At 35.6% G+C, this 17,004-nt stretch overlaps 2 protein-coding genes across 2 annotated transcripts; both read right to left on the bottom strand.

The window, feature by feature from the left end:
- Nucleotides 1-4,703: 4,703 nt before the first annotated feature.
- On the bottom strand, nt 4,704-9,018 carry LOC137742453 (DDRGK domain-containing protein 1-like). Its single transcript, XM_068482320.1, has 9 exons — nt 8,878-9,018; nt 8,630-8,768; nt 8,382-8,487; nt 7,257-7,360; nt 6,705-6,806; nt 6,444-6,605; nt 5,873-5,929; nt 5,356-5,392; nt 4,704-5,237 (listed from the first exon to the last, which is right to left on the bottom strand). Exons 2-9 carry the CDS (start codon nt 8,747-8,749, stop codon nt 5,032-5,034), a joined length of 894 nt encoding a protein of 297 aa, XP_068338421.1. The 5' UTR covers nt 8,750-8,768; nt 8,878-9,018; the 3' UTR covers nt 4,704-5,031.
- Nucleotides 9,019-10,732: 1,714 nt separating this feature from the next.
- LOC137742055 (thiamine thiazole synthase, chloroplastic-like) lies at nt 10,733-13,673 on the bottom strand. The gene is made up of 3 exons (XM_068481797.1): nt 13,168-13,673; nt 12,379-12,867; nt 10,733-11,325 (listed from the first exon to the last, which is right to left on the bottom strand). The coding sequence occupies exons 1-3, from the start codon at nt 13,594-13,596 to the stop codon at nt 11,164-11,166; spliced, it is 1,080 nt and encodes a 359-aa protein (XP_068337898.1). The 5' UTR covers nt 13,597-13,673; the 3' UTR covers nt 10,733-11,163.
- Between the last annotated feature and the right edge of the window lie 3,331 nt (nt 13,674-17,004).

Here is a 17,004-nt window from a genome sequence, read left to right as displayed (position 1 = left end):
TAGTTTTCAAATTTTTATCAAATGTCTTTGACTTTGTCCACATCACATTTAACTTGCTAACTCAACATTATATATTTATTATTTTTTAATAAAACAACCTAAAATTGAGTGTTTAACTCCTAAATTTAAGGCAATTAAGTATCATTCTAAATTTAATATGTTCTTAAATGTTACATCCTATTTTCTCACGTTTCTTCTGAATCATCTCCATCTATTCGTGTTTCCTTGTCTTCTCCATAGTCCCGACTCCCTTGTGCAGCACCTCCACCCATTTCAGTCATCAATTTTTTTTTCTTCTTTTTAGTTTTTCTTAAACCAATATTAATATTTATTGTTTAATATGTGGTTGTCTATACCTATATATCATAGGTACAGTTCAATTTCCCTACATGTATTTCTTTGGGTGCAATGTTCTTTTATTAGTTAAATTTCATTATACATATTTCTACGGGTACAATGTTTTTGCGTTGTTTTAGTATATATTCCACGTAATAATATAGGTATAATTTCATTTGGTTGTTGCATTTTATGTACCCATATGCGTACAGATCATTATATGTATATTGTTTCTCGTTGTAAAATGTACTAATTTGTCAATAGATCAGCACATTTTCATCTATCTTTTATGAGGATATAGGTAACTTACATAAACTTTTATGGGCACTATATTTGTTTGTGCGTGTGTATGTGTGTGCGTGTGTGTATGTGGGTACATTCTTTTGCGCTAATTTGAAAATGTATCCATGTGGAGTTTTATTAGGTTTTTTTATTTTTTTTGGAAGAATGTATCCATGTTTTCGGGTTTGAAGAATCTATCAATATTTTGTGATACATTATTTTTGGTCATTCATTTGATGAATGTACCCATAATATTATATATATATATATATATATATATATATATATATATGGGATAGGATCAAGGGACAAATATTTTTATAAAAATCTTTACACTCCTTATTAGCCCTTGGATCTTTTTTAATCTAATGGTCATAATTAAAAGTTAAGATTATTGTCATTAATTTAGTAGGTGATGTGGCGATGACTTGGAATAAATTAACATTAACCTCTACTAAAAATTTAAAATATTTTGAAAAGAGTCATGTTGCACCTAAACCATTCATCTTCCTTGGCGAACATCATCTTCCTTCATGCCATTGTGTTGGCAATCAAATAAAAATTGTTGCTGAGTCCAAAATAAAGAAGGATGAGGAGAGAGATTTTGATTAGTTCTTTTGTTTATATTATGCAATAACTAAAAGAAATCAAGGGCATATTAAAGAAATTTGATGTAAATCAGTTTTAGGGTTAAAACCTCATCCCTTTCTAGGAAGATTCAATTTTGTTTGCCCGACTATATCCAGATTCAAATTCTAGGCTAAGAAACCGGGGGTTCTTCAGTGATTGAACCAAACAGAAAATAAATAAATAAATAAATAAAATTTAATAGGGCGAGAATTCTAAATGTATCTTCTTCAGCCCATTTTTTATACCTTCCCATCATTTACAGGCAACCCATGAAAATATAGTATTGATATTATAGGATTCGAGAGAGGGGGGAGAATAGGAAGAAGAAAGTGAAAAAGTCAGTTAGGCTGTATGGAGTGAGATTGATATATCCATGATTGAGTTCTTGTCATCTTAATTAACAATGACATAGGGAGTTAAATGAAGATGGAGGCTCCGAAGTGTTTAAGTTTCCATAACCTAATAATTTTTCCTTAAAATTTCTTAATTGATTAAAGTCTTTTTATTTCCATGTCATCAGCGCCACATCATTTAGTAGTTTAGATGAGTCATATTAGTTTTATTCAGGATCATTGGATTCAAATGGATCTAAAGACTAACAAGGAGTGTAATATATATATATAGGGATAGGATCAAGCGTATAAAAAATGAACCCTAATAAATAACAAAAAAGAAATGATTTAAAAAAAAGGTGATACCACGGATAGGATTAATACTCAGCCGAAACGAAACTGCTATAATAATAAATAAAAAATTGAACGCGTAGACGAATGAAATCAAGTTGTTTGTTTGATTCGAAAAGCTACAAAAAGTAGAAAAATCATCAATGACCTAAATCGACAAAACTAAAAAGATTTTGTAAACCTAATTTAATCACTCTACATATATGAACAATAATATACGGTTTAGGGTTTTGTACATTTTGCTTACATAATGAAGATTCAAGAGACTAATAGCTTGATTCGTTGTAGAAGGCATCAAATTTCATATCAATCCTATGAAAGTTGCAGACCTCATCGGCAAAGAGGGAGATAGAGGTTACAATACTTCGAATCAATGGAGTTCTAGCTCCTTTCTTGTTTGCACGCTTAAAACTAGGGTTTCTTCCACATTTTATGTTTTTTGAATTTTATTTTTATGTTTAATATTAGTTAAAATCCACTTAAGCATCCATGTCATTTAAATGAATATGAACCTTTAGATGTTTTGTAATTTGAAGGTTTAAAAAAAAGTGTAAAAATATTTGTCAAAATGTTTGTCCCTTGATCCTATATGTATGTGTGTATGTATACATTTAAAAATAAAAAAATAAAAAATAAAAACTATTATCCATCTTCTATATATAAAGCCAACACAAAAGGTGAACAGTGATTTTGATGTCACCAAGCTTCAACAAAAATATTTGGACAAAAATGCCCCCAAGACAAAAAAACTTCAAAGGCATCTCAAAATAATGCATCAAATAAGGTAGGGGTATTTTTGTCATTTTAACAGTGTTTTTTTAATAATTATTTTTTTGGTACAGTTTTTTTATTTTTTTATTTTATTTTTATAATTAGTTTCTCACAATAAGTTAGCAATAATGTGATTCAATTTCGCTTTTTTAAAACATGTTCAAAACATCTTAAGAGGTGTATAATGCTGGTTATAAAAAAAGGTCTTTCGCACGCGGATAATAATATGATTAAATAAGTTGTCAAATGATTGCTTTTTTTTTTTAAACAAACGATGTTATCTATACTAAGGGGGAGGGGAGTGGGCTTGACCTCACAATAGGCTACCAATAATGTGATTCAATCAATTGTTTATTAAATATTATTTTCTCTATTTTTAAACACGTTCAAAACATCTTAAGAGACGTGTAATGCCGGTTATAAAAAAGGTCTTTCGCACGCAAATAATAATGTGATTAAAGTAATTGTCAAATGATTGTTTTTTTTTTTTTTTTAACAAACGATATTATCTACACTATTCTCACAATGAGTTAGTAATAATGTGATTCAATCAATTGTTTATTAAATATTATTTTCTCTATTCTTAATGTAAATTCTATAGAGATCGATTTTATTTTGTGAATTTAGCTGTTTTAATTGGTTTATGAGGGATTTCTTCTAGCATGATCTAAAATTATTCATTTACTTCAAATATTTGACTTTCCTTTTCTCAATTTAAACATATGAATACATTTAAAACGTGTAAGTCACGCGTAGCACGCCATGATTCAAAAAATATCTTCTGCACGCACGTGAACATGTGCATGAAGGTTAGTTATTATTAAGAAAAATGTTTGAAACTATTACAATAATTTAAGAAATGAAGAAATTTCTAACATGAGACTTATGGGTGGAACCCAACGCCCTATCCACATGATATTGAACTACATGCATGCGCGCACACACACACACACATTACTTTTCTTATTTTTATATGTACATAATTTTTTATGGTAGACCATGATCTTGTATTGGCTTTTAAGTGTTTGACCGACCTTCTTCCTAGCCTAGTGGTTAACTGTGCTAGCATGATTTCTCTAGGTTTTGGTGTCTGAGGCTGATATGAAGATGGTGAAGATTATGATGATGATGGTTTTTAAGTTTCTAATCCATCTTTAGTATTTTAAATCACACAAATTATGTGTTTTATTTAAAACGTCATAAATATAAGTAACTGCAAATTATAATTTTTAAATTAAAATATAAAATAGATGACATGAAATACATGTAATACTAATATGCTGAGGCGTACAAAAGTCAAGAACTTTGATAAAACAGAAAACTAATAAGGTTTCAGTAAAAGAAGATTGGTGGCTAGGGACTACCTCCAAAACCTCCCTTGAGACAATGACCTATAACTCAAGTGGTTTAAAGCGCACACTTTCAATAAAGGGTATAATTATGCAAAGAGAATTGTAGTTAAAAGCGGGTTGTAACATTCAGATGTACACCCAAACTCTTGTGTTTGAAGTTTGAAATTCCACTGCCCTAATACCACTTGTATCAAAAGAACATGAAACAACACATAGAAATGCCTAGTTTACCATTCAAGTATGCCGCCAATTGAGAGAGAGAGAGAGAGAGAGAGAGAGATGCAGGGGAGGTCGAGGCGAGAGAATTTGTGGATTGGCAAAGGAAGTTGCCGGAAGGAATTTGGTTGTATTTGTGGTTGAAATGAACGGGTTTGGTACCTTGTAAAAGATTTATAAAAATGGCTTATTATATTAACACCCTAAACCCTAAAATATATAATTCTTGGAAATGGAAATCGGTCAAACCAAACCGGAACCAAAATGCAACAAACTGTGCGGTCCTAAAAAAAATTTATAAAAAAAAAAACCCGGATCAAGCCCAACCAACGATATTTTTCGGTTTCTATTCTGGTTCACCCTAGAGAGAGTAAACCAAATCAAACCGGACCCTCCCAGACACCAAAGGTATAAATACAAAGAAATTTCTGTCAAAGTCGAGAAATAAGATTACTGGCTGCAAATGGCGCCATGGTGTATATGTTCTTAACCCTACATTTTCATATAATTTTAATGGAATTGCTTGCTTCCATGTGTACTCGCTGCATAGTTACCGTTCGTTGAAGAAATTAGCCCCTCGCTAATACTTGCGAACGACGGTTTACAGTTAGTACGTTAAACAACGCGACGCTGCTATAACCGAAGATAAACCCCCTACAATCTCTTCTAGTTATATTTCGTGTTAATTAACTTAACTCAGCGTGCACGATTTTCATTAAGTTTGTAATTATCCTTTACATGTACTAAGTACTTTAACCAAATCACGCAACAGTTATCTCCGCCCCAGTACCGGTTTCTTCAACAAACTGCGCTTTGGGCTCCAAGTCTATGAACTGGTTGGACTTGCTAGCGAGATGCGAAATGCTTACCCTTCCTTGACGCTTAATGTAGTCTGCCACAGCTTGCATCTCTTCTTGGGAGATGTATATGTACTTCCCTCTGTCATCCATGACTCCCGAAAGTCGCCCTAACACAAACAAATACAACATTTTCATTCTCAACCAAAAAAAGGCATTTTACCTTCAGAAGCAAGGCATTATTCATTTGGCTGAAACAACTCAATGAGGAAATGCCTCTGAACGTACCCATACTCTCCAGATTGGTAATTCGATTGATGCATTCCTGCACGAATCATTAGTATCGAAAAATTAGAAAGCCAAATCTGGCATAAATCCAAACGATGTATGATATACCAAAAGGACGGATTATTTCTGTGACAGAGTTGGGGAAAAAAAAAAAAAAAAAAAAAAAGCATGTTCTAAACAAAAAGAGCAACAATAAGTTGACCACTTATTTTCAGAAAATATATTTCTGCAGGGTTTTTATCACGGTTGGTCCCTGAAATTGGACTTTCCAATCAAAATGATCCCTCAAATAGAAAATCCAGCAATTTAGTCGATGAAATTTAACTTTCCAATCAAAATTTGCTATTTAAGGTACCATTATGATTGAAAGGTCCAGCTTCAGGGACCAACCTATTTCCACATGCCTTACTATTTTTCAACTAAAAACTTCATTTATTACTGAAATTTGAGGTACGTAAGGAGACATGAAAACTGTTGATTATTGAGTTAATTTAGGATAAATATGTGGAGAAATTACCTGAGTCCTTAACTTAAATTCAGCAGCAAGATCTTCCAAGGGAATGCATTTATGTTTCTGCAATGTCAGAGTTAACGGTAGTATTAATAACAAAATCACAACCTCAACTTCAAATGCTTACTTTCTCAACCATTAATTCATATGATTGAGGTCTCAAATCGTTACAAAAGGACGCTAACAGATTAATAAACTCTAAACAATAAAGCTATCTTAAGGATGAGGGGACGGAAATGGCAAGCTGCATGCCCAGGCGTCCCACCATGGTCCATTCATTCAGGCTTAAGCACAAGCTCAGATCGAGTTGGCCAAAACAGATTCCTCTCATCTCAGCTTGGCACAGCTAACCTGAGCTAGGGCTTAGAAAAAGTTGAGCACATAAGCTTGTGACCAGGTTGAGTTTGTCTCAACCGGGTTGAATAAATTGTACAAACTACAATCCAACCTTAACCCACCCCCCAAATCTTAGTAACACATTTCATCCCTAGTTTTGATGCCAACCCGATGGACGTATTTGGGAGCTAGAGTATAGAACAATTTTTTTTTTTTTTTTAATGAGTTAATTGAACTCTACCTTTATGTATTCGACAAAATCAGACAGCAAATCCTGACGTCCATCCTGCACTTCATTTTCTGTGGTACCTTCAGCGTCTATTGAAAACTCACCTTTCCACTTTTCAAACTCTAAAGCAGCAGCTTCCTCCTCCCTAGCCTTTTGAGCTTTGGCTTCTTCCTCCTACAAAACAGTGGCCAAATCTTCAGGCAGTAATCCAACGACATAAAAATACACATCCTAATTTGCCAAAACAGAAATGAAAGAGGGACATCAACACACCAGCTGACGCTCCTGTGCCTCACGCTCCTCATCTTTCCTCCTCCGCATTTCAGCATAGCAGTCTTGTTTTGTTACCCTTGATTCACGTGCAGCTTGTTCAGCCTTCAAACAAAGAATGGACCGAAGTAAATAATTAGTTGTGCTTCAATTGAAAGGAAAAGGGAAGAAAATAATATAAAAGGAATGCAAGTAACCCAAAATCGAGGATCCTCAGAGAACATAAGCATAAACTCAATTAAATGTTTTAGTCATTCAGCAATTCAGTAATTTAAATCGATTGAATGATATAGCAATCAAACTTCTAACATTTCCTACGCCTCAGTGACTACACAGGAATGGTTTATGTCTTTATTAAATGTAGATATTCGAATATCTAGAAACTCGCTAAAATTTAAGGCCCGTTGGGTATTCATGACATGACACAACACATTTACTAGAAAGTTTAATCAGGATCAGAGAGCAAAAGAGTGTGTGCAAGCTTAATCAGGACTGGATAGGGAGAGAGAGTGTGTGCAAAATTTCAAATCAAGAAGTAAAAGGAAGAAAGAATACTTGTCGTTGTGCTTCCCGCTCTTGACGCTTCTTTTCCCTCTTCTTGGATGCTTTGTCTTCATACTCACCCTCAACATCTTCCTCGTCACTTCCATCAATGGTTTCTGTATTTAGAAATATAGATTAACAGTTCATTGCCAGAATAACTCATTTTTCAACTTATTTAATATCGTAAGCACTTAGAACAAGCTAACCAATGCCATAGCTGAAGCATAAATTGTCCAGCATACAAGTCCAAATTTACACTTCCTATGCCGGGTACGTCTTCTAAACAGAATACCTAAGGAGTCAACTTACACTCTGAACTGCCTAATTCTACATCCTTTACTTCCTCAATTTTTGTACCCTCCTCATGAATTTGATCACACCTTTATCTCTCACATATGCGGTTACTTAGGGCCTGTTTGGTACTCTACTTGAATCTAACTTTTTAAACTCAAAAACAATTTTCAGGTTACTTGTTTGGTAGGATTATTTTCAAAAATTGAACTCAAGACTAACTCAAAAATATACTCTATTATCTAAAAACATAAAAAGTAAGTTTTTAGAGTTTTTAAACTTAAACTCACTCATTTCTTTTCCCTCCCTCTCTCTCTCTTCTTCTTTCTCTCTCCTTTTTTTTTTTTTTTACCTTTTTCATCTCTCCTCCATTCTCTCGATTCCTCTCTATCTCTTCTGATCCTCTCTGTTCTTTCTCTTTCCTTCAATCATCTCTGACTTTCTTTCCTCCTCTCTCATCTGTCTCCCTCTCCTACAACCCCCTCTTTTTAGATTTATTTGTCTAGTTTAAGTCATAAAATTTAAAAATTTTAAATCGCAAACCAATCAAGTTTTTGTGTATTAAAGAAAATTGTTTTTAAGAGATGTTTTTAAGAAATGTTTTGAGAAATGATAAAAATTTTCAAATAGGATACCAAACAGACCCTTATATTTTCGTTCCTGATTATCTCGCTTCTGCTTACCAATTGATATCTATTTCAATCACGATTCATCAATTACAAAAGCTTCTCCAATCAAAGAGAAACTAACATCGTGAAACCTCACAGAGTCGCAATTACTTATGAACTTAATCCAACCTCTTACTAGTATAAATTCAAATTAGTCACTTCAACGTAAACCACAAACCTTCTACAGCTGGTGCAGCAGCTGATGATGTGCTTGCTCCAGAAGCCGGCCTCCTACGCATCCGGCGACCGCCAGGCGCACGCACTACCGCCTCCCTCTGAGCAACCTAAATCAATAACAATCCAAAAAAATTCAAAAAATTAAATCCAAAACACCATTCCTACTTTCTGAGCCAAAAATCATGAACAGAGCAAAAAATAAAATAAAACAATTACGCTGCAACGAAATTAGGGCTCAAAAAATTAAACCTGAGGTTCTTCTTCGTGTTCATGCGGCGGTCGAGAATCTTGGCGGCGTTTCCATAGATATAGTGGAATTAATCCCAAAACAAGAAGCATGGAAAGAAAAATTGCCAACATTTCCTCCATATTTTCTCAATCTCAGGCTCTGCCAATAACAATACCGCCACGAATTTGAGGGGTTTTTTTCATCAAATTTTCCCAATTTTTCTTGGTTTTTCTCGGAAACCAAACAGAGAGTTAAGGTAAGGAGATACCTTGAGAGCGGTTAAGCTTCGGATAATCAATGGAGGATGAATTAACCGGATTTATTACTGAGAGAACTGCGGAGAACGAGGCGACCTCACGAGCCCGTTTTGAGGTTACTCAATCAAAACGACGGCGTGGTGTTATTCTTTAGTTTTCAGAATAACGCACCGAAAATAATTTGGTATTCAACTTATAATACCACTTGACAACAAAATAATGCTAAGTAAATTAAATAGGTAGATTAAAATTATAAACTAAATGATATGTTTTAAGTAGAAATAAGTACGTTAATCAACAGTTAAGTAATAATCTACTTATTACAAAATTTAATTTACACATTTATTCTTCCTGACAATACCGAGACAATAAAAGGTGGCCACAAATACCACCCAAACTAAAAATCTTGTCAATTTATCACCAACACTTTTATTTTTGGACTAGGATTCTCTTGTCTCCCCTTCTCTTTTCATCCCCTTCTCTCACATTCTCTTATTTTGTATTTCTCTTGCTATAAAAAATTCATATAAAATGTTAACGTGGTTTAGCTGTAATCATTCAACTTGAAGGAGGAAGAAGTTAAGTTTCCACAAGTTTTAGTCCGCAAAATTCTTATTGTAGTCATATATGTGGCTTTGAGATAAAAATTCAAGAGAAGTTTGAAAAAGTATCGTGTAAATTGTAGATGATACATTCGAACTAAATTTTTAAAGAAAAACTAATGAAAAATGCTTGAAAACTTTGAGTTTTAATGATAAAGACAAAATAAAGAGTAAAGTGAGTACCAGGTTTGACTTTTTAGTGTAAAAATGTAATTTTTCATTAAAGTGAACAGTACTGTGGACTTTTCGTTAAAACTTTCAATTTTTAATTTAAACTAATGGAGGTGGTGCATTCTCACCTAAATAGTGAGTAGGAAGTCATCTTCCATATAAAATCGAGAAAGTGAATCTTCTCTTTTAAGTTCATCATCGATGCTTAAAATTAGGAATCCATCAACGAGTAGCGATATAAAGAGTTTAAATGAGATGTCTTTTCTTAAAGGATGTGAACAGTTCTATTTAAATAGAAGAATCTAACAAAGTTTCACATGTTCGATTTTTCACTTCTAAATCCATCTACATCTTCTGTCATTTAGTACTATAGTTTAGTAGTGCTCTTCTTTACTTCGACATGAAAAGTTTTAGACTCTTAGGTTCAAATCTCGATAATGACAAATTTGTAACCAATTTATTATTTCACCTCTTAATGTAAATATATCGTTGTATCAAAAATCCATCTACATCCCCTCATATCCTATTTCTACTTATCATTCATCAACGGAAACTTGATAATTACTTGGCACATCGTTTGTCGTCATCGTACCTAACGAATGAGACATCTTTTGAGAATTCAAGGGCTTGTATCTTAGAGTTCCAAACGACCATACTTGCATGCATGAAAGGTGCTACGACTTTAGGATCGCAACTACGTGCCTCTCTTTAAAGTGTCATGAATAGCCCTATGTAGCTCTTACCTCTCTATACTACGTTAGTACGTTACCGTCGAAAATTATATGTTTGTCAAATTATAATCTGGGGTAACGATGTAACAATAATACTAATTGTTCGTAACATTAGAATTCAACAGCAAAGTAAGGACACTAACAAGGCAATCAGTAGGAATTACAAGCCACTCTACTTATCAATAGGGATCACCAGCGTTGGGTTAAGGGCAGTGCTATATTGCTATTCGTACACCTCTACCTCTCACACATAATTGTTAATTTTGTTCACAGATTTTCTGCAATGAACTCAACGGTCAAAAATTGAAAGAGGTGGATAAAAAATGAAAATAGGTATGTGAATTGCCCCAACCTTTCTAATGAACAGAATATCACTGTGGTGGTGCTCAAGTCCAATTGTTTAAAAGTACCCATAAATGTTTTTAAAAATACGCCAAAGAAACTACATGCAGGTCATCTCATCGTACATCAGAAAATTGAAACCAGAGCGACACAAATGGGGTTGCAGATCATAGAAGATAATAATTAAGGAAGCAAGTGCAAGTGACACTACCATTTCTTTTCCAAGAGAGTCTGAGTCAAATATCCAGCACACGCAGAGAGAAGATGACAAACATCCCTCCATCCGCTTTATTAACAAAACTCACATAAGTCCCAAACCGCATCAAATATCCACTAGCTATAACCATCACTCAGCCACCATAAAAACTCACTCCTAAATTCACTCCTAAACCTCTATTATTTTCGGCTTGATTCTGGGTTTTCCCTTGTTTATTAACATCTAACGTGAACATTAAGCCTCAGCGATCTCAGCAGATTCTGCAGCAGCTAGGATCAGCTCAGGCTGGATGCCACCAACGTACGATCCATCCAAAGCGTTGGGGAGTCCCAGTGCCTTCAATGCCAAGTGAGCTGCCTTTTGCCCTGAGATCATCATGGCTCCGAATGTAGGCCCCTGCATCCCCAATAATGTAGCAAATTATGATATTAGGTCCACATTGATATATAAGTAATCGACGAATTCCAAACACAAATCTTACATTATACAAAGTGGGAATCTTATTAGGACCACATTAAAAATCAAGCAATATATGGTACTATTCCAAACATTAAGGAACAAGAAAAGAATGGAAAAGCTTTTGAACCCATGTTCTTTTCAAATCACTATGTATGGATTGAGGCTAAAGTAATTGTCGTCCTCCAACGGTGTTTTTGTCTCGTAATTAAATGTGGAGGGAGAGGTACAGGACATAGTAGTAAAGTTTTCCCGGTAGAGGCCATTATATATGTCATTATCGACTACGAAAGGCTAGCGAATGAAACTAGTTTGGGACCCTTCTACGGTGGAGGATGCAAATCTAGGTTGGGTCTACTTCAACTTTCATGATTAAAATGACATGGATTTCAAATTTACTATGATTATCGGGGATCAATATTGTACCACCTTGAATATTCGCTCCTGCCGAAAGTTTCGGGCACTATTCCGGTATGGGAGTCTACTTCCATTGCGATGTGGCAGTGCAAACACTTGAGTGTTGGTGTCTATCTACACTACGCATTTGCATATATTTTTTATTGATAACCATGCACACTTAGAGCTTAAATCTAATTGAGAAGTTATGCTTGATAAGATCAACTTCCCAGTCCTTAATGTTTTATCTAAACCGTCTAGGCCCCCCACCACGATCCCATTCTGACGAATGGGATTGTAATGGCTTGGAGTGATTGGATAAGACAATAATGATGATTTAGTGAAATGAGTTAGATCATTCAAACAAGTGTTCATTTCAAATCAGCAATCAGTCAAACAAGTGTTCATCTCAAATTAGCCAAGCACAATAATATCTAGAAGTGTGCTATCCACACATCTTTTTTTACTTCTCACATACACCCTCTACCAAATGACAGAAATTAGTAATAGATGTGTGAGAAGTAAAAAGTGGCATCTATACCAAAAAGTAAAACAGAAATTATAAACAAGAATAAATCAAATGAGATAGAAATGTACCATTCTTGGAGATCCATCAATCTCAGCAACTTCCATGCCGGTAACGATCATTCCAGGCACAATCTCCCTTGTGAGCTTCACAATAGCATCCTCAGCTGTGTTCATGTCCAATGCCTTCATCCCAGGAACGCTCTCAATCATTCCGACACTCCTCAACCTCTTCACCCCGGTGGCTCCCATGGGTCCATCATGGCCGCATGAGCTCACCACAACCTTGGCCTCCATGACGTTGGGGTCCATGCACGACTGTGTGTCGTGGTTCATTGAGACCAAAGCCCAGTTGGTGACCACCCCACCAACTCTGCCACCCTTGATGATCAAGTCCTCGGCGGCCACAGCGTTGAAGAGCTTCACGTTGGGCCTGGCAAGGAGCTTGCTCATGATGGTGGATGTGAATAGAGCGGCGTGCTTGATGACGACGTAGTGGTCTTGCTCATCGTAGTCAATGCCGAGCTCGTTTAGGAAGAGATGGGCGGGTTTGCGCACAACCTATGTCAAACATATAAAATAAACTTTAGTATTACAAAATACAAGACGCTGCATGCGAGACACGCGTCGACCCAAACAAGAGGTACGCTGCATGCGATACACGTGTCGATCAGTCAAAATCTTCGATTATTTTACGAACACACATAAATTTCAAATTAAACAGAAATTCCCCAGAAAGGGCAAAAATTTAAGCACCACCTAAAATTGGTAATTACACAATAAAAAATCATTAATTAAGGTAATTTCAAAATAATTAATAATTTACCAACAAAAAAATTAATCGTAAATGACATTAATTACCATGGCAGAGAAGAGCTGGCCACCGAGCCATGCACCGCCACCGGGGCTGACGGACTGCTCGACGATGGCGACCTGAACGTCGGGGTTCTTGCTGAGCTCATAGGCGCAGGAGAGCCCCGCGGAGCCAGCACCAACTACGACGACGTCGGTGTCAGCGTAGGTGATCATGTCAGTCATGTAGCGCCTGGTCATCTCCCGGGAGACGATGGATTCCTTGATGGGGTCGAACTTGAAGGCGCTCAAGTCGTACGAGGGGTTCAAGCCGTTGGAGGACATGGAGACGGAGAGGCCTCCGTTGCTGGCAGGGGCCGCCTTGGCCGGCTGAAGGCGGACTATGGGAGCGCCATGGAAGGAGGAGTCGAGGAGGGAGGGCTTCTGGAGCTTGGTGGTGACAGAGGATGAGGTGAGGGTGGAAGCCATGGATGCCATCGATTGATGGAAGAAGAGAGAGTAGATGATAAGATGGGGTGAATTGGGGGTTTAGGGTTTGCACGTCACAAGATGCGAGTGGGGAGAGTGGTTATTTAAGGAGGAGGAGGAGGTGAAATATCTGTGAAATTGAAGAAGGACACGTGGAAAGAGGATTGGATATGAAGGGTCTAGAATCTCTTGGAGGTACACAAGTGGCAAACATGAACCAGGCCATGGTGTGTGTTTGTGCGTGAGCAGAGATCGCAGACATCAGAAATGAAAAATACTGGCTCAAGGCTTTTGTTTGGAAATGTTTTAAAAATTTTAAAAAATTGAAAGTACCTTAAAAACAATGTATTCAAACTGTTTTTTTTTTTTTTTCGAAATAAACAATAGTATCTACATTAAGGGTGGGGAGTGAACTAAGCTTTACAATAAGTTTGTCATAATAATGTGGTTTAACTTCGTCTTGAGAATCGAATTTAAGATCTTTTATTTACAAATGAAGAGGAATTTAAAAGAACACTTCAAATGTATTTCAAGAAATACAATTAAAATTAAAAATAATTTGAAAAAATTAACAGTGCTTTTAGATTTCAAAACACTTGAAATATATTCATGCTTGCTTCTTATAAATTAAGGATTAACTCTCAATAGAATTACTTGTGAACAGAATTGCTTTCTTAAAAAATTGAAAATTTTCCACTTCTTTTTATTATAGCCAAGTTACTATTTAATATATGTGTGTAATTTTTTTTTAAGTTTAATATTTATTTTTGTGCATCAAATTGTGATTCTCACCTAAACAAAATAAAAATTCTTACGCAATAATCGTACTTCGTAGTTACTACTTGTGAGATCTCGTAGTCACTACTTGTGAGATTTTTATCATGTGGGATGTGTTTGATACTTTATAAAAGCACTTGTCATTATCATTGAGAAGTAGTGTCATTGCCTTTCTTGTTTGGATGCGAAGTAGTAAACAACTTCTCAATTGTCATGTTTTTTGTGACCAAGCCAACGGCAAATGGTCGACGTAGTTTAGGTGAAATTTCTAAACTAAATTAAAAATAAAAAATAAACCACACACCAATAAACTTGCGGTCTAATATCCTAATTTCCACCCATGTCTACTGGGTTCGAAATCTCCTTTAAATTCTTGTAATAGTTTTGAATCCTCACCTCCTCTTAATAATAATAATAATTTATTAAAAAAAAAAAACAAAATAAGAAAGATAAATTCCTTAATGTTTGCTCAAGTATTCATTCATTTGCATTGGTTTTTTTTCTAAATAGGCGAAACTTGTGTGACACGTGTCATAATCTAAATCATTATACTCCAATATTTGTTACCAATCTTTCGAGCAATCCAAACATGAAAAAAGAGAGGAAAAGAACTAGGATATTTGTAAGATTCCACATCGCTCAGGGGAGTGATCCTTATATGTATATTCTCATCCCTATCTAGCACGAGGTCTTTTGGGAGCTCACTGGCTTCGGGTTCCATGGAAACTCCGAAGTTAAGCGAGTAGCACGCGAGAGCACTCGACCCACTAGGAAGTTCTCGTGTAAGTTCACAGAAACAAATCTTTATATGTATATTCCCATCCCTACCTAGCACGAGGCCTTTTGGGAGCTCACTAGCGGGTTCCATGAGAACTCTGAAGTTAAGCGAGTAGCGCGTGAGAACGTTCCATAAGAACTCCGAAGTTAAGCGAGTAGTGCGCGAGAGCACTTCCATGATGGGTGAGTTCCCAGAAACAAAACCGTGAGGACGTAGTCGGGGCCCAAAGCTGACAATATCGTGCTACGGTGGTGGAGCGGGTCCGGGATGTGTGATAGGAGCATATATATGCTACTTAGTTATGTCGTTTCCTTGCATTTAGTTAGCTAATTACTACGTATTATAGTATTTTAAGCTATTTTCGTTTGTTTGTGGGTCCTAATGACAAAGTTGGCAAGAAAGGCAATTTTGAGCCTTTTAGAGCAGTTTTGGGCTTATTATGGACAGCTTGTATATGGAGCAAGGTGGATGGACAAATTTGGAGTGAAAAGAGGCTAGGAACATGCTACAAATCAGAAAAGGAAAGTTCAAGACAAAGAAGATAAGAAAAGAGCAAGAAATATGGAAACTTATCCTAAAAACCTTATCTTATCCAAACCTTATCCTATCTTATCCTAACATAATCTTATTCCACCTTAATCCTAGATGCAAGTGGACGTAAAAACCTAATTTCTAGAAGCCTTATCTGACCCTAGAAAGGTGCCGCACCTTTCCCCCTTTTATGCCTTCTAGAACACCCAAAATAAGACACAAAACACTTAGTTTCTAGAATGCCCAATTTTGGACTAATTTCCTAAACCTTTTTCTGATGGGATTCTGATTTAAATTGGCCATTTTCCTCTTGGATTTGGATTCTATAAGTCCATATCAGAAATCAATTGGGCTAAGACTTAAATTCCAAGCAATGTGATGCACCCCCTTAGACACCCTAGGCAGCCATTCATCATTCAATTCATTCATTCATTCACACCACGCACCATCCATTTAGAAATACAACTTTGTGCTGCAAACCCTAGGGAGAAGAAGGAGTGTTGTGGCCTCCATAGGAGAAAGAGACTCTTGTGCCGTAAGGAATCTGCAACCATTGGAGACTTTGAGAGTTCTTTCTCCCCTCGTTTCATTTCCATGTTTATTTTAATTTGCTTTTCAATTGTTATGAACATGTGTAACTAAGTTTTTCTTAGTTAGGGGTGAATTCAAAGCCATGGACTTATATTTTATATGAATTGATTTCCTCCAGATTTTGTTTCTTGAATTGTGAATGGGATTTACTTAATTGATTTATTAAGAACTTGTTTTTGTGTGTTGATTAAGGATGCATACTTAGTTTTCATGCATGAATTTGATGCTAGGATATAAGGGAATTTCACCTAATCGTTATGAACTTATATTCACAAGTAATAAAAATCACTAGTCATGATTGTGTTAAGTAAATTCTAGGCAAGAGTATCATGCAATTCATAGTTACGAATGCCTAGTCAATGCTTTCAAAAAGCTTAATGATCTTTGATTTTATCTCTATTATGCAGTTCATGTAGGGAATTTGATAAGAATAATTTGGTTGTCAATGCGTATTCCATCAAATTCAATAAAGCTAGGAAAATCTGAAAGTTAATTTGTGCTTTTCACAATTAATTTGGGGCATTGTCATTAATGGTTTAAAGGGATAAAATCTGGAAATCAATTTGTGTTACATATGTGCATGTGTGGAGAAGGACCCTCTAACTAGCCTTTTTCCCATTCAATTCACCTAACTTAGTGCCTAATCTGTTTAGTTTACAATCTGTCCAATTTAATTAATTTCGTCCAAAATCAATTCCCCCCCTTTTATTAAGTGTGTTAGATGAGTTAGAAAAGTGTTT

Source organism: Pyrus communis, chromosome 8 (assembly GCF_963583255.1).
Source record: "Pyrus communis chromosome 8, drPyrComm1.1, whole genome shotgun sequence".
NCBI lineage: Eukaryota > Viridiplantae > Streptophyta > Magnoliopsida > Rosales > Rosaceae > Pyrus > Pyrus communis.
The sequence above is the reverse complement of the archived record's forward strand: the minus strand, read 5'-3'. Positions and strand labels throughout refer to the sequence as shown.

Coding starts and splice junctions, on each gene's coding strand:
- LOC137742055 (XM_068481797.1), bottom strand. CDS start 13,596: ATGGCATCCATGGCTTCCACCCTCACCTCATCCTCTGTCACCACCAAG. Junction 12,868..13,167: donor GCCAGCTCTTCTCTGCCATG/GTAATTAATGTC, acceptor TGTTTGACATAG/GTTGTGCGCAAACCCGCCCA. Junction 11,326..12,378: donor TTGATGGATCTCCAAGAATG/GTACATTTCTAT, acceptor TTGGGGATGCAG/GGGCCTACATTCGGAGCCAT.
- LOC137742453 (XM_068482320.1), bottom strand. CDS start 8,749: ATGGAGGAAATGTTGGCAATTTTTCTTTCCATGCTTCTTGTTTTGGGA. Junction 5,930..6,443: donor ATTTTGTCGAATACATAAAG/GTAGAGTTCAAT, acceptor CTGACATTGCAG/AAACATAAATGCATTCCCTT. Junction 5,238..5,355: donor TACCAATCTGGAGAGTATGG/GTACGTTCAGAG, acceptor TGTTTGTGTTAG/GGCGACTTTCGGGAGTCATG.